The sequence below is a fragment of the Rhineura floridana genome, chromosome 2 (genome assembly GCF_030035675.1).
Source record: "Rhineura floridana isolate rRhiFlo1 chromosome 2, rRhiFlo1.hap2, whole genome shotgun sequence".
NCBI lineage: Eukaryota > Metazoa > Chordata > Lepidosauria > Squamata > Rhineuridae > Rhineura > Rhineura floridana.
In genome coordinates, this window is record NC_084481.1 from 114,734,993 (window position 1) to 114,759,461 (window position 24,469).

Below are 24,469 nucleotides of genomic sequence, written 5' to 3' on the forward strand. Positions count from 1 at the left end.
TTGAAGGCACATAACGAGCCCAGGCACATTTTAAGAGTTCCACATTTCTCATAGAGAAGATGGCTTATGGAAAGAACAATGGAGTTTGAAGCTGGGGATGGATTTAGCTGGGCCACAAACCATTCTTGATTCATGTTGAGATTATTGGACCAGTGTATACTTCACATGTTTTTCTGTGTTGTATGTTACTGAAGGCAATCTGAAATTCCACTGTTGATGGTACATAACAGAAGACCAGATTTTCTTAAAGTTATACTTTGTGGAAGAATTTTTTGGAGATAAGGAAGAGGACCTTCACACCAACTTAGGGTTACAGTAGCCATAGGTGTTTAAAACACAAACTATTTCCTTACTTATAATCTTGCAGATGTTCTAGTTCAGATGGGAGGCTACTTCACCAAACCCACATACACATGACAGCATTACTATAAAGCTGAATTTCAGCTCAACTACTATAAACCATCTTACTCTTCACATGTGGAGCTGAGCCTTGGCCACCAAACCTACAGTCCAACTGTCAATTTCATAATCTTTCAGTTAGTAACTAAGAAGATAATTGTTTGCTGCTAGGCTTTTACTTCCAAAGCTATAAAATGCAAACACAGTATTCTCCCATTTGATCAGAAAGAAACTCACTCTCCTTTATTCTGATCTTCAAAGCACTTCTGAAGCTCACGAAGTCATTTTACTGTGCCAGTGAATTTTCTTACATTCATAGCCTGTCTGCCTTCTGCCATGGAATGCAAGGTGGCATACATGCGACTCATCCAGGCACTGAGCAGACCCAGACCTGCTTAGGTTTAGAAGGTGGTGGCCCCATGTGTCTTACTTACCATCCCCGGAGATGATTTTTAAATTGTTTTTCAGTTAGACGTTTCCCCTATTGTGAATTTCCTATACTTGTCTTGAAGACCTTTTTTTCAAAAAACCCAGCATAGGTGTTAAGATTCCCCCACCAACCAAAGAGTCTCCTAGGTAGGAATCATGGCCTTCATGCTGGTGGATATCAAAATGAAATTATAGATTCCAATTTTATATTGGAAACAAAGACAAACGCATGGTCTGTGCTTCGATAAAAGGTAAAGGCTGCAGCTCAATGGAAGGACAGATAGAATCATAGAATCCTAGAGTTGAAAGGGGCCTTGTAGGCCATCGAGTCCAACCCCCTGCTCACAGCAGGAAATCCACAGCTAGAGCATCTCCCGCAGATAGCTGTCCAGCCTCTGCTTGAAGACATCCAGCGAAGGGGATCCCACCACCTCCCTAGGCAGTCGGTTCCATTGCCGAACTGCCCTTACTGTCAAGAAGTTCCTTCTAATGTCCAATCTGAATCTACGCTCCTGCAACTTAAAACCATTAGACCTGGTCCTACCCTCTGGGGCAGCAGAGAACCAATCTGTACCCTCCTCTATGTGACAGCCCTTCAGGTACTTAAAGAGTGCAATCATGTCACCGCTCAGCCTTCTCTTCACCAGACTGAACATGCCAAGTTCCTTCAACCTTTCCTCATAAGACTGAACCCGCTCCAACTTGTCTATCTCTTTCTTAAAATGAGGCGGCCAGAACTGAACGCAATATTCCAGATGAGGCCTGAATAATGCAGAATATAGTGGGACTATTACTTCCCTCGACCTGGAAACTATAGCTGTTTATGCAGCCCAAAACCGCGTTTGCCTTTTTTGCCGCAGCATCACACTGCTGGGTCATGTTCAACTTGCGATCCACTACAATTCGAAGGTCCTTCTCACGCACTACTGCTAAGCCAGGTATTTCCCATCCTGTACCCGTGCATTTTGTTTTTGTGGCCTAAATGCAGAATCTTGCATTTGTCTTTATTGAATTTCATTTTATTAATTGCAGCCCAATTTTCTAGTCTATCCAGGTCCCTTTGGATTTTATTCCTGTCTTCCATTGTGTTAGCTATCCCTCCCAGTTTCGTATCATCTGCAAACTTTATAAATTTCACCGTGCATGCAAAATGTCCCATGTTCAGTCTTTGGCATCTCCAGTTGGGACTAGGTAAGACTCCTGTCTGAAAGCCTGGAGAGCTGCCGGCAGTTAGTGTAGATCTGCCTTTCCCAACTTGGTGCCCTCCAGATGTTTTGGACTCATGACTCACATCAGCCTCAGTCAGCCTAGCCAATGGTCAGGGCTAATGGGAGTTGTAGTTCAAAACATCTAGAAAGCACCAGGTTAATCTGTATTAAACAGATTAAGGAAAAAAATAAGATTTGAGTTCATTTTGAATTGTTTCAAGGTTTGTAATGCTTACGCCAGACCATAGAGAGAGAAGTAGCAGTTAACTTGTTTATTGTGTTGGTTGGGCTGGTACTACAGTTAGACAATTGCATCAGTTGTAATTGTTGCATACAGAGGTTTTTTGACTTTACATTTAAGACAACTTTCAATTACTCCTGTAGAGTACACATGGTTCTCTTGAAAAGTGTACACAAAGACTCAGAAAAATACATTTAAAGCTGTTCAATAGCAGAGATTAAGTCTTCTGTCAAGTTGAGAACATGGTCAGTGTATTTGCCAATCCTCTTTGATCACAAAGTATTCTTTGGTTGTTGGTGTTCTACAGTTTTTGGGAAACCAACTGAGCTCTCTGCTGAGGAAAGGCAGGAAGATTTCATTTGGCGGTGCTGTTTCATAGTGTGCTCAAACTATTTTACACAACAAAACTAGGTTACAATCCAGTTCTGACCACAGACCAGGGCTCCAGTCAACAGGAGATGCAAGTTTCCTACTGAATTGGAATCTGCATTTTGTTTGTAAAATTAATTGTGTGTGTTTCTAGTTGTTACACATCATAAAGGGAGTTGACCTATTTGAAAAGTGCAACGAGATAATCCACTAAGACTCATTGAACACTAGGTAAGCAGTGAAGTGAAAGGATGTCAGGCTTAAAACTGAAGCTCCTTCTGGATCCCCCAGAGTGTATCTGCACTCTTCCTCAATTTATCTTCCTCTTCACTCTTCAGTGTCATTTTCACCACATCTGTAATGCCAGAGTAGCCCAGGACACAAGGAACACTAAGGAAGACATCATCTTTAATTCCATGCATACCCTGAGAAAAAGAACATTTAAAAAAGACAAGTCAATTAAAATAACATGTCTATATGCAGTAAATGTTTTCCCCATTAGTGGGAAGGAAAACGCCACCCTTACAGGAAGAAGGTATGGAAAGAATCTAGAGTAGGGTTAGCCTACATGGGATCTTTTAGTTGTTGTTGGACTCCAGCTCATATCAGCCCCATCCAGCATGGCAAATGGTCAGGGATGATAGTAGGCCACCTGCGATCTAGAAGATGGACTAGGCTTGCTACTGATTGCCTTTCCTTCCTGGCAAGTCGCTTTTGCCCATTAGGGGAAAACATAAGGCTTCCTCAGTTGTCTGTCCCTTGGTTAAAGCAATTTCATCAACTTGCTTTTGCAGCTACTGCCTGTGTGTGGGTTAGCTTGACTATTCATACCACAATAAAACTCCACAACTTTTGTCATCGAACATGTTACTAAAGTGCTCTAGCCTCGATTGCTTTATCTATGATACAAGGAATCCCAGATGAAACTTGTATTAATCTGGGGTTCTTTTCATCATGGAAGATCCATGTGTATCAAATGGTTGCAGAATGTTTGGCAGGACACTTTGCTTCAAACAAGGGGAGCAGTAAAAGGAAGACTAGATGAGGGGAAGCCTGCCAGCACCAATTCATATCTTCGTCACGACAGAAATTTTTATAATCAAACAAGCCCAACTGATGTTGCTGAAGCAGGCAGTTCGACAGACAATGTCAATGAGGCTGGAGCAGCTATAATAAACTCTTGGGGACTGTAGCTAAGCATTCAAAAATGCCAAACATAAGACCACAACTCTGCTCTTTAACAGCCTACTTCTTACCTTCACCATTGTAGAAATTGGATGCACTTTCCTTAAATTCTTCATGATGGTTTCAGCTAGATCAGCCACAGAAAGGCCAATTGCCCAAGATGTATATCCCTTCAGCTTGATAACCTCATAAGCACTGCAGAGGAGAAGAATTGCATTTTGACAGCAGAAGCGCTGATACTACTCCTTGGGTCATTCTTTTCAAAAACGATGTCTACTAAGAATAATGTAGCTGCCTATATATGCTTTTGGTTGAGTCTGTCTGGGGCTACTAGTCCTCAAATTCCATATGGCATCTTGTTGCAGAGATTGGGTCTATCATTTTCTTTATTTAAAAAAGCAACTAACTTGCCTTCCTGGCTGTAGAGATGTTGGTACCTGTTGGAAGCGGGACAAGAGCAACTCCTGTTTTGTTCTTTTGTTTATGCTCCAGAAGGGAGATAGAGTTCGGGTCCTCCAGATGGATAGGCTCGTTTACCTTTACCTGTGATGCTCTGACTGACTTCCTTCCGTCGCTAGACTGTTACGTCTTTAGGGAAGCTTACCTGCCCCTCCAACATCCCTTTGTCTCTGCTCTCTCTCCTAGCTATGGGGCTAACTCCTACACCTGGGCATTATGCCTCCAACTTAGCTAGTTAGAACTAGGTATGCCTTTCTATCTACTATATATTTCTATGAATAAAGTTGCTTTTCTTATTTTACTAAGTCTCAAGTCTCAGTGATGCTGATGCAGGGTAAAAGCCTGCTTTCTTCGGCAAACGCACGCACACGCTGGCACACTCGCATTTCAACATCTGCTGTTACTCTTGCTGTGGTGTTGCTTTAAACTAAATTAAGCACACAAATAAACACAGCGCAACAGTACCCACAGGGAGTGGCTGTGTTCTTTATGTTAAACCATCATGAATAGTTCATTATGGTTTTACACGGCATGCTGCTCAAAAGCCCCTGCTTTGCTGCTCCCCCACTCCTGACCATGCCACAATGGGAACAAACCACAAGTCTTGGCTTGTCATGTTATCCAACCTGGGCTCTTGGCTTGTTTGTGGTTTGTTGCAGGCAGCACAGCCAAGAGTGAAGGGAAAGCAGACTGGGGACTTTTAAGCAGCATGCACTAGCAAGCTGCTCATTCATGTTAAATCATAGTTAGACATAAACAACATTGATTTCACATCATGTGTGAACCAGTTCAGGACCTGGAATTTATGTAAAATAATTTGTTTTCTCAAAACACAGATTCAGTGGGCTCCGACACTGGAGAAGTACCTTCACTAACCTCAGGAATGTTAGCTGACTGACACATAAAGCACTCGGACAGTAGCATTCTAAATCAATGTTTAAAAGCAGGCAACTAGAGATTAGGTGTTGGCAAAATGAAGGGGTTAGATAAAAAGTTAAGTGCAATTAATGAGGTTTGCAAAAAGGTGACTTGGCAGCCGTCCCCAAATGCTCCATGAAGGGTCTGTCAGGGGACCCTACTGAATGGGGTGGGCTGTGGCATGGAAGGGGAAGGAAGCGTCCCTGAAAATGAGGCAGAGGCAACTTCCAGGAGCTCAGGGGAACCCTGGATTTTCTCCCAAACACACAAATGCGTTCAATATTACCTGTCTACCACTTGCTTGTGGACTTCTTTCCAGTTCTCTTTGTCACCATCAGTCCCCATATCAGGATGCACAGCTTTCAAGGAGACGCCAGCAACGTTCACGCCACTCCAGACAGGCACTGACCAAAATACACAAGATTTTCTGAGCATCTGAGAAAGTTTTCCAACCCCATAGAAAATAGATTCTGTGTGCTCACATAGAATTGCATGGTGTGGTTAATGTATTAATGACACCTTTACAAACAGTTGCTGAGAAAAGTAGCCGTGGACACACACACTCACACAGCCCTTCCCGAGTGTTTCCCTTAAACTTTGGCTAATGGGCAACAGAGATGGATCCTTGTGCTCAGCCTCCTCCAAGTCAGATCAGCCACGACTTGTTCCTTTTCAGTCAAGTCCAGGAAAAATGGTGGGTTATCATCCTGGGGTGGCTATGAACCCAGATGTGCCTAAAATGGTCTGTAGCCCTTGGGACGGAAGAGAGAGACACCACACACAGAGACGCTGCTTGGCTTGGAAAGCACGCACTGCATTAAATTGGTCACTGGAAGACTTGAGAGGCAGTCGCTGTTGCTCACCTAAAGCAAGCAAGCATCAAGTTACAAAGCTGGATATTATATGTTCCTTGATCACCAGTGGGGCTTGTGCTTGGCTTCACTATTGTGAGGTAGACTAGAATAATCCAAGTTAATACAATGAAGCAGAAATTCCAGTGGCAGTACTGGTATCAAAGGGTATCAAAGATGGACTTGCAAAAGTGGAAGGGATCCAGTGAACAAGCCACAACACCCCAGCCCCAAGGCAAGCCATTCTAAAATGTCACCAGTGATGGTGCTTTATTTTATTAAAGCTGTCAAGGGTACATAGGGAGGTATCTTGGAAGTTTGTGGCATAGTGGTAAGAATGTACCACACGACAGCCATCACAGGTAGGAGATTCCACAACTACCCTATCCAGCCTCCTGAAAGAACAGGAGTTTCCACTGTATTGTAAGGAAATTTTAAAAACTCTCAGAGAGATAAACCTGAAGTCGTCCTTTCACAAAGGAAGTTATTAGTGAGAAGTTAGCATTATCTGGGCCATCGTGAAACCTGGCATACTAATGTTTTGGAAAGCAGCAGCCTGAAGTCAGGAAGCTGGATCCAATGGGACTTGTGCCCAGGCAAGTGTGAACAGGGTTCCAGCCTGAATTTAATTCTCTTTAGCCCTCTGTCACAATTCTTGCAAAAGAGGCTGTAAGGAAATGTCAGCTCTCTTTTGGAGCTCTTTCACATCTGGCTAGTTGTGCCTTCAGACTGCAAGCAAGACTAAACTTAGCACTTTTAACTCCTAAATACAGGATGAGTAAGACAGATGCCTTTTAAAAAGCTGCTTTACCAAACACCAACATTCAAGGGTCTCTGACATGAAAGGGTTTACTCTGAACTCCCCTGTTAAAGAGTAAAGGGTAGAATTCAGCCTGGTAGGGTTTGGCCTACTTGGATTACAAAGCTGACCTTTCTGAACAGAACTGTTCAAGTCAAATATAGATCATCTAGTGTTACTTCATACAGCAGGGAAGGATAGATTATACTCCTAACTTTCATACAGAGGACAGAGTATGGGAAAACTCTCTCTTTACCTAGCACATAAATCTGATGTTCAGTGATTCTATAACAGTTTTCTTCTGTCATACATTCTCCATTGCTCCAGAGGGCAGAGGTAGAACCAATGGGGGGAACTTGCAGGGAAGCCAATTTTGGCCACACATTAGGTAGGGCAAAGGTAGCCAACGTGGTGCCCTCCAGATATTGATGTCCTCCCAACAGCCCCAGCCACCATAATCAATGATAAGTGGTGATGGGAGCAACATCTGGAGGGCACCAGCTGGCTAACTCTGTATTAGGCTATACTTCCTAATAGTTAAGAACTATTCAGCAATGTAACAGGACTGCCTCAGGGGATGGTGAGTTCTCCTTCACTGGGAGTATTTAAGCAGAGAATGGATGTAGCTGCATCCTATATTGCAGATCCTGAATTAAGCAGGGAGATGGACTAGATGACCTCCAAGATTCCTTCCAACTCTATGATTCTGTGTTCAGGAACCAGATGTGTTCTTTGGAGATGCACCACCTACTCTCCATTTCATCAGGCCTTCGGTTATGTCAGCATGGCCACCCAGTGTCTGCTCTCCAATCTACTTCCTCATCTTCCTGGAATATGAAGAAAGCCCAAAGGAAACATGGTATTTGGTTCCTATGGAAGGAGGGTAGCATATGTATTACATTCCAAAGGCTTCCCGTCTTGGGAACCATCTTTTGCAAAATATTGCAAGAAACATTTTCTGGAATGGGTTGTCTTCTCTACACTAGCTACTACGCCATATTTAATGTTTTCAGCATTGGTCAGAAAAGGAGTTCAGTGTGCAGAGGCGGCTCCCCCACTTACCACTGGAGTCTCCGTGCTCTCCAACAATCCAGCCGTGGCAGCTGAGAGGGTGGATGTCCAGCCTCTCCCCCATCAAGTGGCGGAAACGGGCAGAGTCCAGATTGCAACCACTTCCAATAACACGGTGCTTAGGAAAACCACTGATCTTCCATGCCACGTAAGTCAGAATATCCACTGTCAATAGAATAACCTCATGGTTAGAGAATAGTTGTCATATACACAATTAAGGACAGAAAAATAGTGAGATCTGTGTTGCCCTTAGGAATCCACAAACCTTGTTCGGCTGGAGAGGGAATCATAGGCTGATTAATTCCATTTCCAATTCCACACAAGGCTGTCTCAATGAAGAACTACCAAGACTATCCCACTCCAGGCAACAGCTGCAGAGCTGGAAGTTAGGAACTAACAATTCCATGCCTAGGGTTGAGGCTCTCATATTAATATGGGTTGCTCAGGCAAGAAAGATTCATACTCTGCTTCTGACCTGCCTACCCGCATCCCCTGCAAGTGGTTCTTTGTGTTTTACGGGGTACTCGGTAAGAGATCTCAGTTAGAGCAGGGCACACCGGCAGGACAGAAAGAGGATGCAGCATCAAGCAGTAAGATACCGAAGACCATCCCAGTCACAGGAAGTTGCCTTATACTGACTGAGTCAGACTACTGGTCTATCTAGCCCAGTATTGTTTACACTGACTGGCAGCAGCTCTCCAGGATTTCAGACATGATTCTGTCACAGCCCTACCTGGAAATGCCGGGGATTGAACCTGGGACCTTCTACATGCAAGAAAGATGCTTTACCACTGAGCTATGGCCCTTCCCCAGTCTTTACATTCACATCCCAAATAGAGCAACTAAAGCTGTTTCCCTTTCCTAGAGTCTGATTAACTTCCTGAACTGCTGCATCAATATAAACAAGTGTAAAATTATGCATATTGGAGCAAAAAATCTGAATTTCACATATACGCTCATGGGGTCTGAACTGGCGGTGACCGACCAGGAGAGAGACCTCGGGGTTGTAGTGGACAGCACGATGAAAATGTCAACCCAGTGTGCGGCAGCTGTGAAAAAGGCAAATTCCATGCTAGCGATAATTAGGAAAGGTATTGAAAATAAAACAGCCGATATCATAATGCCATTGTATAAATCTATGGTGCGACCGCATTTGGAATACTGTGTACAGTTCTGGTCGCCTCATCTCAAAAAGGATATTATAGAGTTGGAAAAGGTTCAGAAGAGGGCAATCAGAATGATCAAGGGGATGGAGCGACTCCCTTACGAGGAAAGGTTGCAGCATTTGGGGCTTTTTAGTTTAGAGAAAAGGCGGGTCAGAGGAGACATGATAGAAGTGTATAAAATTATGCATGGCATTGAGAAAGTGGATAGAGAAAAGTTCTTCTCCCTCTCTCATAATACTAGAACTCATGGACATTCAAAGAAGCTGAATGTTGGAAGATTCAGGACAGACAAAAGGAAGTACTTCTTTACTCAGCGCATAGTTAAAAACTATGGAATTTGCTCCCACAAGATGCAGTAATGGCCACCAGCTTGGATGGCTTTAAAAGAAGATTAGACAAATTCATGGAGGACAGGGCTATCAATGGCTACTAGCCGTGATGGCTGTGCTCTGCCACCCTAGTCAGAGGCAGCATGCTTCTGAAAACCAGTTGCTGGAAGCCTCAGGAGGGTAGAGTGTTCTTGCACTCGGATCCTGCTTGCAGGCTTCCCCCAGGCACCTGGTTGGCCACTGTGAGAACAGGATGCTGGACTAGATGGGCCACTGGCCTGATCCAGCAGGCTCTTCTTATGTTCTTATCCAGACATCATGATTAACCATGGTTTATTGTGATGGAAACAAGACTGTATGAGCCTGTATGAGGCTTGCACCTTTCCCTTCACAGCCATGAGAAGTCAAGATTTGCCTTCCATTTTTTTCAACTGCAGCTTATTGTTTCTTCTGATCCCATCAAGGCAAAAGTTTCCAACCTCATCCTTATGGCCACACAAGAGGACGCCTAAGGCTCATTGGAATGCAAGAGCTGCCTAACACAGAGTGGTCCATCTAGCTCCGCATTGCCTACAATGAACAGGCAGTGGTTCTGCCGGGTTTCAGATGGGAATCTTTCTCAGCTCTCTCTGGAGACAGCAGGGTTGAACCTTGGACTTGCCTGTGTGCAAAGCATATGCTCGATCATTGAGCTATGTTCCATCAATCATGATTTACTGTGACATCTGAATGCAGCCACTGTATCAATAGATCAGAGAACAAGAGTGCAAGTGGGTCTGGTAATATGGTGTAGATGAGCTCTTTGCTAGTCAGTAGGCATAGGGCACAATCTGTAGGAAATGTCTTAACAATCAAACACAAAAGTATCCCTGTGTCCCATGAGTCAATGTTGAGACTGTGGAATGGTACGGACATCGCACCAACTCCCTCTTAACTGTGGTTAAGAGAACAGGAGTCAGCTTTGGGAATGCATGCTCCTTCTCCTCCCCCCTCCCCCTTAAGCAACTCCCTCTTCCTGCTTTACACCCAGTTAAGGAAAATATCAGTATTGATCTTAGCCATGATTTTAAAAAGTGGGGATGGGGAATACAGCCCAATGAAAACAGCATCCTCAGTGGGCAGGAAATGCCGATGGACTGCTGGGTAGATGGAAAGCAATGAGAGAATGGAACAGAGCATTTGGGGAAAGGGCATGACTGTCTGGAACCCTGAACAGGAGTGTTTAATGATAATCTAAACTTAGCATTAAACCATGATGTCAGATCTGGTGGAATGGAAAGCCTGGTTAGCATTCTATGATTAACATCCCAGTGCCAGCATTTTCCTTAAAGATGGTCAAGGAGTAGGGAATTTTATTTGCTCCAAGAGAACAAGGGTAGGAGGGCATTACAAAGATCAACTCTCAATCTCTTAAGGAGGGAGCCACTGTTACATCTGTCTACTGCAGATGTAGACTGAAACGAATGCAGTAGTTTACAGACCAGCACGAACAACGGTGAGCAGTAAAAAAAAAATTCATTTTCATAGTTGAAGGAAAACCTGGAATGTCTTCAGAATTCCCTGGTTTCCTTCATGGAAGCAGGCACTCCCTCCTTTCAAAGCGCTGGAGGACAAATCACGGTCCGTAAGCAGTCAGAGTAGTAGGAGAAGACCAACCTGGATTTGAAACAACAAGCAGCTTGCAGTCAGGGCTGTACTTGACAACATTGGGAATGATGAATTTGAAGATGTTCACATTGCGCTGAACCAAGTTAAGGCGAGACTCGCCCTCTTGCTGGCGGGCTCCAGCAGTGATGATGACCAGTTTAGAGTGGGCAGTCACAGCATAGTCTGCCAATAGAAAATGCATTTGTTCAAAATACATCTTACAATGAATGCATTCTAGATTAAATGGAATCCCAATGATGCTCTGTGCAATAAGTGAGAGGGGGGATCAGGAATCATTAGGCTTCTAGGAGCAGAACGACAGATTTGAGAGTTGGTCACTGTGGGTTTTATGAACTGTTTACAGGAATGTGTGCCTTAGGGAAGTCATATCGATCTCCCTCTGTTTTAAAAACTGGCTATGTACTTCCAAGTGTTAGCTTTTATTAATCAAAAGGGGCTAGAAACCTTGTTTCCAAAACACTGTCTAAAGTTTCCCCATGGTCCCTAGACGCTTCTACACTAAAAAGGGTAAGGTGGAAAACAACAGTAAGATGACTGCTTGCACTCAAGCACTTTTGTTCATTCACATATAAGAACAGCTACTGTGATTTCAGACACCTCTTATTATTATATTACAAGAATTTGACTGCCGCTTCTCTCTCAAAGGGATAAAAAGTGTTATATGTAAGACAACAAATCCAACCACATTTGTGCAAAGTCCAGACCACTTCTAGAGTTACTGTTCTCAAATGGCATTGCTCTGGAAGGAGAACAGAAGGAAGAGCCATAGGTTTTGAGCTGACAGGTAAACCTTCATGTTGTCTGTATGGGAATAATGCCTAGGGGGAGGGGAGAGGGAGAGAGAGGGATGATGGTCATGGGAATGGTACTTATTGCTTATTTTTATTGTGAAATATTTGAAAAGCCAATAAAATATACTATTAAAAGAAGTAAAAGCCATGACTAAGCCACAATCTGCAGCGCTCCAGTTTGATATCAACATCGCTGAAGAGAGAGAACACTCTTTGCATAGCTATTAAATGCTGTTGTAATGTACTGTCAACTGAACTGTTGGTTATCACAGGCCAGGCTGTGGTTGGGAAATGCAGCAGAGACAAGCTAGGTCTGCCAGCTTTGGCCCAGCAGTTTTAGCAGAAGCAACAAAAAGGCTTCTCTACACTCAAGCTCATTAGTCCTCTGTTGTGTTTTTCATTGGTAGGGACTCAACTATGACCATTTAAAAAATATGTCTGTTATAGGCCATCCCAAAGCTATAAGGGCTGTTCCCAAACATTTTAGATACCATTTTCTTCATCCCTGTGTCATTTGGCAGTCATTTTTGTTCATACTTTTAGAGTGCAGAAAGACTTCTAGATCTAAGGAAAACTTAAGCCAGTTCCCATCCTCTTCACTGCATCTCTCAGCAGAGGCTGTTCTCCGAGATGTAAAACAGCTGCACATCACATCAGAGCCACAAGAGACTGTGTCAGAGCTTCCAGGTTAGATAGCTTTCATCCCTTGCAAGCCTAGTTGGCCCTAAGGGCTGGTTTGTACAGGCAGCACTTTTTGGAACCACTACCACAGGAATCAGGCTAACTATCCACATGGAGATAACTCATACAGACAGCACCTCTGTACAATTCCCATCTGACTGAGTAGCAACTCTGCATACCAGTAGAGGCAATTGCAAAATGGCCCCGACATGCAAAAACTGGCCTAGAATCTTGCTATACTTCATCAGCAATGCCAAGACCTTTCTGTTTTAGACTCGGGAGTTAGCACCCAATGAAAATGGAAGGGCCAATTTTTATTACTTCTGATTTTTTAAAGTTATCAGCATATTTTTCATTTTCATTTCAGCAAAATTTCATTTTGTGCTTGTTTTAGAAAATATTGATATGCTTCTTTCTTGATTCCACCTTATGCCAAGAAAGTGACTTCATAAAAATCTAGTAAACTCTGTGTAAAGCCATTTACAGCGCAGTCCTAAGGAGGTGGGGAATATGAAGGCAGTTTTACCACTTTATCCAATGCCAGGCTCAAGTTGCTTTTTCAGCTTTATATTTGGAATCCCTCCCACTGGAAGCAAAAGGAGAGACAAAAATTTAGTCATGCTCAAGAGCCCACTTTGGGGGCTGGATCCTAGCTGCTTCCCGGCATGCCCCTTTTGGACCCTGATATCAGCTGGGCCAGGGCTTAGGAGACACTGGTGGCAATAGGGAGGCAGGCTCCATCATCAGCTCTTCCCCTCCAGTGGTGTAGCTCTGACCAATCCTATGGCCCCTGGGATACCCTCCCAGGGATCACAGGGCTGCATCCACAACTCATTCTTGAACATGCCCATTTGATAGAATCTGTTGAACTGGACAATTGCACAAAAGTAGCAAAAATGGACTTGCCTTATAATTTGTGACCTAATCTGCCAAGCAAAACTGCTACAGAGAGAGCAGGGGTGGGGGAGAGAAGAGACACAAGGATATAAGAGCACGCCAATTCAGTCAGCAGAAGGCATCAATGATGACCAAATTCATGACTGATATATCCATTGCCACCGTTTTGCAAACCTACTGACATTTCTTGACTTGTGGCAATGCAAATACACTGGCCATAAATTTGATTCACACTTCAACCTTTATTGAACTTTGTTGCTTTTCAAAGCAGTACAACTTGTCCAAGGAAACATCCAGTCTCCACAACACCAATTGGGAGTTGGACTTGATGGCCTTATAGGCCCCTTCCAGCTCTACTATTTTATGATTCTATGAATTCCCTGATGTTTTCGGTATAAATCTGTGCAAACCAGCTGCTGGTTAAATTGGCTGCCTTTAGCTCATCTCTGTCATAGTGAAAACTCTTTAAGATGGACAAGATCAAGGATGCCACCATGGGAATGTCCAAAGCAAAAGAAGAATTACCTCCGCTTCCAAAGGCAAAGGCTTTCCCTCAGAGAAAAGCAGGATGTTGCCTTGTTACAGGAACTGTAACATCTGAAATGTACAGTCTGTATAGCAAAGAGAAATACTAACCTTTGCCAGAGACAATTTTTGGTGTTCTGAGAAAGAGGCTGCCATGCTGAAGGTCCAACATTTCTCCCTTCAGCTTGTCCTCTATGACATCAACGAGGGCAAGTTCATCAGCCAAATCCTACGAAAGGTCAAGAGCAAAAGAGAATTATATCGACCCACTGACTTTTTACTGACCTGAATTTTTTGGCTCTAGGATAGACCTACACAACCAGGCATACACCGAGCCAAATGCAATCCACTGTGGTCTGCCAGGGGCTTAAGAAACTTTCATTCTAGTGAACTAATGCAGATGCTTAGAAGAGGATTGAGGCATGCAGTGCAACCCTATACATCATGCTCCCTTGGGAATAAGTCCCATTGAAACCAATGGGTTTGTTTCTGAATAGACATGCAAAGGTTGCACTGTTAGGGTTTGCATCAACACATGCATTGACCTAAACATATTTGACAACCTATGGAAACACCTCTACCTAAGCTGGATATAATTTCTCTTTACAGAAAAACATAGCTATACACAAATTGGATCCTAAACTTTATGGGCGATAGCCAACATTGTACAACATTGTGAACATTCTGCTCACACAAGGGGACTTTCCCTTCCTCTCTTCCCCCACAGCAACTCCCATGCCCCCACCAAATCTACTCCAGAGCCCCCCCCCCAACCATCTGGAGCAGACTGGGGGGACACAGAGGGCTGCTTTGGGGGAAAGAGAGGAAGGAAAAGTCCACCGCAGGAGCAGAAGTCTGTGGTTCATTGGAAGGTGGACATGGTTGGATTTCATCCTATAAGCATAAGAGTCTTGTTTGCAGTCTTATTAACACTGACCTCAAACATACTTCCACCAATCTCAGCAGCCTGTAATAAAATCTGATCAAGATGACAGTCTTAAGGGTTCTTCGAGGGGTTGTATAAAAGAGTTGAACAGGAGGAGCTGCCATCTCCACTACACCAGCACTATGCCATGAGCTGCCCCAGAGGGGTCACAGCAAATCTGATAATGGGCAGAACGTTATTGCAAGGGAAGTGGCAGATGGGGAAGAGTTACGGTACACCATTTTAAAGACCACTGTAGGACACCTTTATACCAGCACAAACCCACCAGTAATATGTTTTAATAGGACTGCCGTGAGACATGAAGCATGAGACAGTTTTGGACTTATGCAACACATGGAGAAAAAACTACCTACCCTCATCAAAATGCTTATGGCACAAGCCATGCCAACTGCACCAACCCCAACTACAGTAATCTTGTTGTGGGCATGAGGGTGTTCCTCTTTGTGAATATTTTCAATCAGCTTTTGCTTGAGAGACATCTTGTAGCACTGCAGGAGGGAAAAAAATCACAATAATACTATCATCTCATTATCAGCACTTGACGTGTTGTGATAATAAATTCACATAATCCATTTCTAGTATGGATCCTATCACTCAGCTATCTCTCTCAACACACACACACAAACACACACGGAGAAGAGAGAGACGATATTTGCTGTGCAAATTTGAAAGAACCTTCATTGTGGTTCTGTTATTGCTATATTTTAATTTTAGCAGATTCTTCTCAGTTTTCATAATGTGGATGTAAGAAAAGTCACATTGACAGTAAGGGTGGGGGAACCAGATGTTGCTGGACTCCAACTCCCATCAGCCCCAGCCTGCACAACCCATGGCCAAGAAGAGTAGAAGTTGTCCATCAATGTCTGGAGGGCCACAGGTTCTTTAGGGGCATAAGACCTACTACAGATCATTAGAAACCACATCCAACTTTTTCCTTTCTCAGCCTTCAGAACACTGCATGATGGATCCAGACTGAATTAGTTCAACTGAAGTCCCACTGAAATCAATTGACAAGTTAGTCATGGCTTTCCCATTTATTTCAATGGGACCTGGACATGACTAACTCATCCACTGACTAACTTGTTTATGGATTTCAGTGGATCCAAGTGCAACTGCCGTAGTCTGGATCCAACTCAATTTGCCCATCTTTATTATTTTTACACACAGACATTAGAAAATTGGAGGGGAAATTACAAGTGGGAGACAGAGGTTTTCAAGAAGTGGTATGGTAGTGTGCAGTCAACACTAAACCATATCTTATCACAGGATTTGGCAAGCACAGGGTATGTCAGGAGTGGCACCATGCAGCAAGTCTCTTGTCAGTTTGATCAGTACACATTCAGGCACAAAGTCTACCTAGACAGATTGAGAAACAAAAGGGTACCGATTCATGTAGTCAGAAGTAGTGAATGCAAAGCACAGATCACAGAATTGGCAGAGAGCAACTAATTGCTTCAAATTAAAGTCCAGTAATTCTGCTGAGTTATAAAGTCAGGCCTATTCTATGGTGCAACCCAATATAACCTTGCCTGGCACATGAAAGACCAGGATACTCATTAAGCTGGTGAGGCCCTCCTGTCCCTTTATATTCCATAAATGAAAGCCATTGGTGAGAAGCAAGTCATTATTTTTATTATATGGCACTTTCATCCATAACAAAAAAACAGGTCTACAAAAATTAAGGGTCTAAAGGGCTATAAAATATATACTTAAGAGAGACCGTGATAGCAGGAAAAATGGGTGGGCTGAAACCTATGGATTGTAATGATAGTACATAATACTAGAATCAAGGCAATCCTTTTTTTTTTTTTCAATAATTTTTATTCAGATTTTCATAAAACATACAAGACAAAATCATAAAACATTCAAAGACAAAAAACAAAATCAAAAATAGTTAAACAAAAAGAAAAAAAAGAAAAAAAAAACAAAAATAAAAAATAAAGAGTAAAATATTGACTTCCCATTTGTCAAAGATCAAATCAGTTATAAGTCTATAATATATAACAATCCTGTCTCTTAAGTCATATTATAAAATCACTTTCCTCCAGTAGTTATCTTACTTAATCATCAAATCTCATAAACATTACTTTATTCTTTCCACAAAAAGTCAAAGAGAGGTTTCAATTCTTTAAGAAATATATCTATCAATTTTTTTTTCCAGATAAGCATATCGATTAATCCATCTCATTTCTAATTATGATAATCTTATTGTCATAACCATAGTCAAAATAAACATTTCAATTAATCCATCACATCAGAATCTGTTAGGTTCAATAATTTCAGTAGCCATTGTTCTATTATCTCTATTAGTTCCATTTTCCATCTTCCATCTTCAGTAGTCTTGTTAAGTCCAGTAATTTCAATATCCAATCTTCCATTATCAGTATTCCATAATAATCTTGCTGTCAAAGCCATAGTCATATAGTAAGAGTCTGATGGGAATTACCTCTATCCCAAATATTTTCTTGCCATCCATTCTGAATAGGTTGCTGAAATACTGCTGTAAAATCATATCTCTGTTCTTTTTTTCAAAATACACTGGGTCATCTCTTAAAAGTTTTTCCATTGTCACATGGCTGCAGTTAATTCCATAGATTTTCTCTATATTGGGCTCCATCACATCATTCCAGTCCAGAAGATTATCCATGCCATTGATAACTTTATCTCTAGAATCTTCATTCATTTCTTCAGAGATAACATTGAGTTCCAAACAATAGATTTTATTTCTAAAGTCCATAGACTCCAAATCTTGTTCCTGTTCCACGTTGGTTCCAATCTCCGGGATCTCCTCTCTCACAGGGACCCCTATTCCAGTCTCCAGGGTCTCCTCTCTCACAGGGACCCCTGTTCCAATCTCCGGGGTCTCCTCTCTCACAGGGACCCCTTCCAGGGTCACCTCTCTCACAGGGACCCTTATATCTTTAATCTCCTGCTTCATTTTACTCAATTCAATTTTCGTTATCTCAATCTCATCCATTATTTTCTGAAACATAGTTATTTCCAGATTTTCAGCCACTTTCTTAATTGCCATTTTAAAAGAAAAATATAGGAAAACCACTTCTTATTTCAGCAACAATTGGGTTAATACTCCAAACTTGGTGACATCACAGTATAAACAGAGCAGACAGCCTTATCTCTCCAATAGTTAAGTAAACAAAATGCAGTTCCCAGGATCGAAACAATTAATGGCAATCGTCAAGAAACAGATTCGTCAAAATAAAATAGACCAAAAAGAGAGTAGTCTCAAAACAGTATAATATTTTTCAAAATAAAAATCTGGAATAGAAATCCCTCTTCTGTGTATATCTTTAGAATGCAAATCCAGGACAGCTTTTTGCAACAAAAACAGAGATAAGCTATTAATTAGTGCGTAGCAGAGAGAAGTTATGGCTCCCCAGTGAGATGTCAAAAACTGATCAATCTGGCAAATCTCTTTTAAACAGCAACAATTTAAGTCAAGTAAAAGAAAAATATAGAAAGAAGGGTGCTTGCCTGTTAGTGCGTTCTCTCTTAGAAGATAAGATGAACGTTCGCTTTAACAGATAGAGCTTGCTGTTGAAAATCCGTCCCACCTTCGTCGGCTGGACCTCGTCCCATAAATTAATGAGATCTGGTCGTCCCAACAAAAATAGGCTTTGAGGTTAATCTCTTCGTTTCTCCCTACCCGGGAGAAGTTTAATCAGTCAAAAAAAAAAGAAAAAACTGACTGATATATCTGAATAAGCTTCTTTTGAGGCAGGAGCCCGTCTCAAAAGCAGGCACAGGCTAAGTCACCCTTCCCGGAAGTCAAAGAATCAAGGCAATCCTTATGTTGAGGATTAGAGTGCCAGTTTGCTCTGCATAAAAAAAAATCAGGAGTAAACACATACCCTCTAAACCTAAAGTTGTCTCCAGAAGAACATAAGAGCTCTGCTGGATTGAGCCAAGGGCCCATCTCTAATCCAGCACTCTGTTCTCAAATGGCCAACCAGAAGCTCTTGGGAAGTCCATAAGCAGAACCAGAGTGCAACAGCATTCCTCCACTTCTGCTTTCCAGCAACTGGGATTCAGAGACATACTCTCTCTGGCAGTGGAGGTAGTCCTCTCTCCTGCCCATTTTATCCTCACAACAACCCTGTGAGGTAGGGCAGAGAAAGTGTGATCAGCCCAAGTCACCCAGTTGGCTTTGTGGTTTAGCAGGGTTTTGAACCTGGGTCTCCTCAGTCCTAATCCAACACTCTCATTATTTAATATGATGCTTTTGTGTGTGTGTGTGTGTGTGTGTGTGTGTGTGTGTGCACGCACGCATTTAAAAAAGTTTTGTATTTTAAATTAAGAATGTTTTCTTAAAAAATTAAAAGCTGTCTCAGCAGAACTTTGCATACAGATAAAATAAATATTCTACCAACTTTGATGCTATGGCCGCAGCAGCTCTGAAAACAGTGGCAGGAACCAGAGATGTGCAGCTTGAACTGAAAGCTGGCAGAAATGGAAATCCCCAGGATGGCAAAGCCATGCCCCGGGTTGATGCAGAATGTCATGGTGAGTCAGAAACCAGGGCTAACTGGAAGAAAAGCAGCTAGCAGCAAGTCAGGAAAATAAGGGCTTGAGCAGTACCAACAAGAGGAGGGGAAGTGCACACCTGTCAATGACTGCAAGAGCAGAAGGGGCTGTAAAAGTACAAAAATGAAAAGGAAGGGGGACAAGATGCGACTAGAATCAAGGGGCATTTTGGGATGTTAAACTTTGGGACCAGAGTGCCAGTTGGTTCTGAATCAAAAACAGGAACAAATAATTGCCAACTCAATTCAAAGCTGGTAAACTAAATGGGGGGGAGGGGAATATGAGTGCCCAGCCCCTAAACCCGCATAAGGGAGCAAAGTATGGCACAAGCAAGTGTGTAATGTAATGGCAGAGAGGCATATTTGCTAGCTGAGAGAAGATTGATAGGACTGGGGGGGGGAGGAGAGAGAAGGTTGATGTAACATATATATCACACACAAAGCAGAAAGGACAGAGTTGGAGGGAAGAATCCTGAATATAGATTCTGGAACAGTGACAGCGAGATGCTTAGGATGACGCATCCCATATTACAACTCACAATTAAAAGACAGGTTTAAAATTTTCATAGGATGCCCAGCCACACACTGATGTATGAAAACCTGCACAAGGCAAAATGTGCACACAACCTGCAAGCATTTTGAAACATGTGGTCCATTTTACTGAGTGAAGCCAGCCCCCTTCTTTGCATTCCTGCATAGTCGGGAGAATTACCCCTAATGACTGTGCAGGAATCCGGGAAGTCACAACCAATTTGAGAAAGGGGCATTTTCTCTCTGGCTATTCTCCTGAAGAGCAAAGTGATTGATTGCCTGTGAAATCTTTTTTAAAAAAAACATTTTCATTGAATTTTTAATAAAAGTAAGCAAACACAATACAGGATACGGAGTACAATTAACACGATTCTACTTTCAGGCTTGGCAGATTTCCTTTGGGATTTTTTTTCTTTTACTAGAATTCCAAAATATAACCAACCGGAGCAAAGTGTGAAAGAAAGTTAGAAAACTCTACTCCCAGTAGATCCAGATCTGCCTCCTGCCCATCCCTAGAGGAAGGGCCACCACCTTCTCAAGGACTGCGCCTGAGCTTTACCCCAACCATGCAGGATCGCATCCAGCTGCGGTCGAGGTTAAACCTCCCAAAATTCCAGTTTTTCGCGAGGGGTGGCTGAGACTAAATCCCAGTGGGAGGAATGCTGCCCGGTTTTCCTGGGGCAGGATATTCAATGATTGCGCAATACAGACGCGGGGGGGGAGGGGAGATAGGGGAAGAGAACCCTCCACACTTCCTCCTCGTGCAAGTCGGATGCAATCAGGTTGCAAGTTGCCACAGAGGAAGAGCGACGAATCGCAGCGCAACTTCGGCTCAAAGAGGACAGAACTATTCCAGCCCCAGAGCGAAATCAAGGACTATAGGGGCGATCCTCGCTTCAGTTGGTGGGGCGGCGCTAGTCCCGCTCCCCGAGAAAAAAAGGTGGGAAGGGGCAGCATCCTGCAAGAGAACACAGCGGCGCTCGAGCTCCCAAGCTCCGCGATGGACGAGCGATTTAGCAGCTCCAGCGGTCCGAGATCGCAACCTTTAGTCGGCCTTTCGTAGCGCAACGACTCGAGCACCAACGGTTTTCGAAAACCACGTTTTCATTTCTGCCTGAGGCAAGGATTACAGCGGATATTGCAGCCCAGAGCGGAGGCGGCAAGGCAATGCCCACATTGCCGCTCAGCCCTCTACAGGTCGTCGGGAAGACTGTAGGAACTCCGCTGTCCTCAACTCACTCGCCCCTAAATCCTCACCCCCCTCAGCCTATTCCAGGAATCACACCCCCACCGCAACACACCCAAAGCCTTGGAGCATCGACGGATGTATATCCCTACCTATCATACGAACTAGCGCCCCCGCCCCGCTCAAGTGTGTACAGGATCCAGGGATCAACGTTTTCCATCCCACAGTGGACTCTCTGACCTGTACAGGGAGCATCACTTTACGCAGCCCCCTCTCTCCACCACCCACATTACATAACCAAGGGGACAAAAAGTATCCCGGCAGTCTCCCCCCCCTCCTCCTACAAAACATTTTCAGGCTCCCCCCCCCCTACAAAACATTTTCAGGGTGATATGTGGGAGGGAGGAGCGGGAGAGACAAAATATTCGCCCAACACACCTTCTTCCCCACATCACATTAACCCTCCTAGAGGATCGTGATCATGCTAACTCGCATGGACGCGCAAAGACTCCCAGCCCCACTTTATAGGATCTCACAGCTCATCCCTCCATGAAGCAACAGAATCGCCTCTTTGAACGGCTGCCTTTAGCCCGCGCGTGCAGATTTTTTGGAGGGAGGGGAAGAGTCGCTTTGCACGTCTCACCCGACCCGCCTCGTTCAGGGGCGCGCTTCCTTACCTGGTTCCCTAGCAAACCTTCCGCACGACGAAGAACCCTCCGATTGCCGCTGCAGTACCGCGAGGTGATGGGAGGCGGCGGGCATTTAAATAGGAATCCCGCGCGTGACGTCAGAGGGGGCGGTCGCCGCCGCTGGCAGAGCAGGCTGTGGCGGGACGTGCCAGCCAACACGTCTAGCGGAGATGGGGTTAACTTGCAGCGCGGCTGAGCCTCAGGCCGGAGCTGGTGCTGGGCTGCAGAGTCACTCACCGCACGTCTAAGAATTTAGGCTCCGTAGGGAATGAACCACGTGGGTTCGAAACTTGCTGCCTCATAGTCTGGTCAGGCCTGGAAGGCAACAGCCGAGGCTGGGAGATGATTGGGGGAGGGAGAGGCGAAAACTTGGCGACGTGCTGGTGGGAGCTGTTGCCTCCAGCAGCTGGAGGGCACCAAATGGAGAGAGGCTGGATTAGTGCATAAAGCAGATTCAGCCTCTTTCTGAAAGGAAGGAAGTTGTATTGTTATGTGTCTTCAAGTCGATTATGACTTATGGCGACCCTATGAATCAGCAACCTCCAAGAGCATCTGTCATGAACCACCCTGTTCAGATCTTGTAAGTTCGGGTCTGTGGCTTCCTCAATCCATCTCTTGTTTGGCCTTCCTCCTTTTCTACTCCCTTCTGTTTTTCCCAGCATTGTCTTTTCTAGTGAATCATGCCTTCTCATTCTGTGTCCAAAGTTTCATCATTTTAGTTTCTAGTGATAGTTCTGGTTTAATTTGTTCTGTGACCCAATTATTTGTCTTTTTCGCAGTCCATGGTATGCGTAAAGCTCTCCTCCAGCACCACATTTCAAATGAGTTGATTTTTCTCTTACTTTTTCACTGTCCAACTTTCACATCCATACATAGAGATCAGGAATACCATGATCTGAATGATCCTGACTTCAGTGTTCAGTGATATATTTTTGCATTTGAGGACCTTTTCTAGTTCTCTCATAGTTGCCCTCCCCAGTCCTAGCCTTCTTGACTATTATCTCCATTTTGGTTAATGACTGTGCCGAGGTATTGATAATCCTTGATAAATTCAATGTCCTCGTTGTCAACTTTAAAGTTACATGAATCTTCTGTTGTCATTACTTTAGTCTTTTTGACATTCAGCTGTAGTCCTGCCTAGGATCCATTGTTGTGGAACAACTTAGAGTCAGCCTACCCATTTTGTTAGTGCCACTTTTGTTTAGAAAACAGCTGATCGCCTGAGGAGAGGCATAAAACAGCAAGCAATATTCCTGTCCTTCACTTCAATAGTGTGCGAGGAACAGGCCCATGGTGCTGCCTAGGCAAAAAGCAGGAGCTGTTGCTTATGCCCACGCTGTTTGCATTCCCCAGATGGTGCAGTAGGATGGGGCATCCTGCCACTTGCCCACTTGAATTCTCCTTCTAGTTGGTACAGTGGCAGAGAGTCCACCAACTAAACCAAATCCTCCCAGAGAGGAAGAGGAGGTAGCGGCTGCCTCCCTTCACATGGTTACTCACCCTTTTGCTCAGCAACAAAGACTGGCCAAGTGGCCACTGTTTCCATCACTCAGCTGCTCTCTCCCTGTAGAGGGTGCTACTTGCTCATGCACCCTCTCTTCTTGGGCAATACAGAGGGAGAGATCAGCCCCAGCAAGGCCATGTGGGGGGGGGGGCAAAAAGAGAAACTGTGGCTGATCATAGGAAGCTGCCTTGAGTCAGACCATTGGTCCATCAAGCCCTCGCTGTTAAGGGGCGGAGCATCGACTTTGCATGCAGAAGGTTGCAGGTTCAATCCCTGGCATCTCCACGTAGGGCTGGAGTGTTGACAATTCTAAGCTAGATTGGTCAATGGTCTGACTCTATAATAACCCAGTATTCCTAACTCAGTATTGTTGACACTGACTCCAACAGCTGTCTAGGGTTTCAGACCAGAGTCTTTTCCAACTCTGCCAGGGATTGAACCTGGGGTCTTTGCTATAGCCATGCCGCATTAGAGGAATAACCATAATCTCTGCCTGTTCACTCATGCTCTCTGAGTGATACAGTAAGAAAGATTGGGCATGTTGGGCCCAATTCCCACCTAAAGGGAGAGGACAGGTATATGTGTGAGAGAGACTGCATGCATATTTGGCTGCTCCTCAATGATCCAACTCTCTGTCATCCAGATAGAGAAGAGGCAAAGCTTTTACACTCTGGCCCTCAGGATATCACAGAGTCATCTGAAGCCCGCTGCAATGACTTTGCGGGGCACTTCCAAAATAAAATCGCATGCATCCGTAAGGATCTCGACTCTAATGTTAGGACAGTTGAATCCATTGAGGTACCTAGATCACGGTCTTGTCCTCAATTATTGGATGAGTTTCAGTTGGTGCAGCTTGAGGAAGTTGACAAGATGCTTGGACTGGTGCGTGCAACCACGTCGGTACTGGACCCTTGCCCCTTTTGGCTAGTAAAAGCTAGCCGGGCTGGAACTGCCAGCTGGGCCAAGGAAGTGATCAATGCCTCCTTGAGAGAGGGAGTTGTCCCTCGCTGTCTCAAGGAGGCTGTAGTGAGACCTCTCTTGAAGAGGTCGTCCTTGGACAAAGATAATTTGAACAACTATCAACCG

General features: G+C 43.9%; 1 protein-coding gene across 1 annotated transcript; it reads right to left on the reverse strand.

Moving 5' to 3' along the window:
• Nucleotides 1-2,293: 2,293 nt before the first annotated feature.
• On the reverse strand, nucleotides 2,294-21,976 carry LOC133377032 (L-lactate dehydrogenase A chain). The gene is made up of 8 exons (XM_061610211.1): nucleotides 21,868-21,976; nucleotides 15,286-15,420; nucleotides 14,098-14,215; nucleotides 11,081-11,254; nucleotides 7,921-8,094; nucleotides 5,495-5,612; nucleotides 3,903-4,026; nucleotides 2,294-3,071 (listed from the first exon to the last, which is right to left on the reverse strand). Exons 2-8 carry the CDS (start codon nucleotides 15,409-15,411, stop codon nucleotides 2,907-2,909), a joined length of 999 nt encoding a protein of 332 aa, XP_061466195.1. The 5' UTR covers nucleotides 15,412-15,420; nucleotides 21,868-21,976; the 3' UTR covers nucleotides 2,294-2,906.
• Between the last annotated feature and the right edge of the window lie 2,493 nt (nucleotides 21,977-24,469).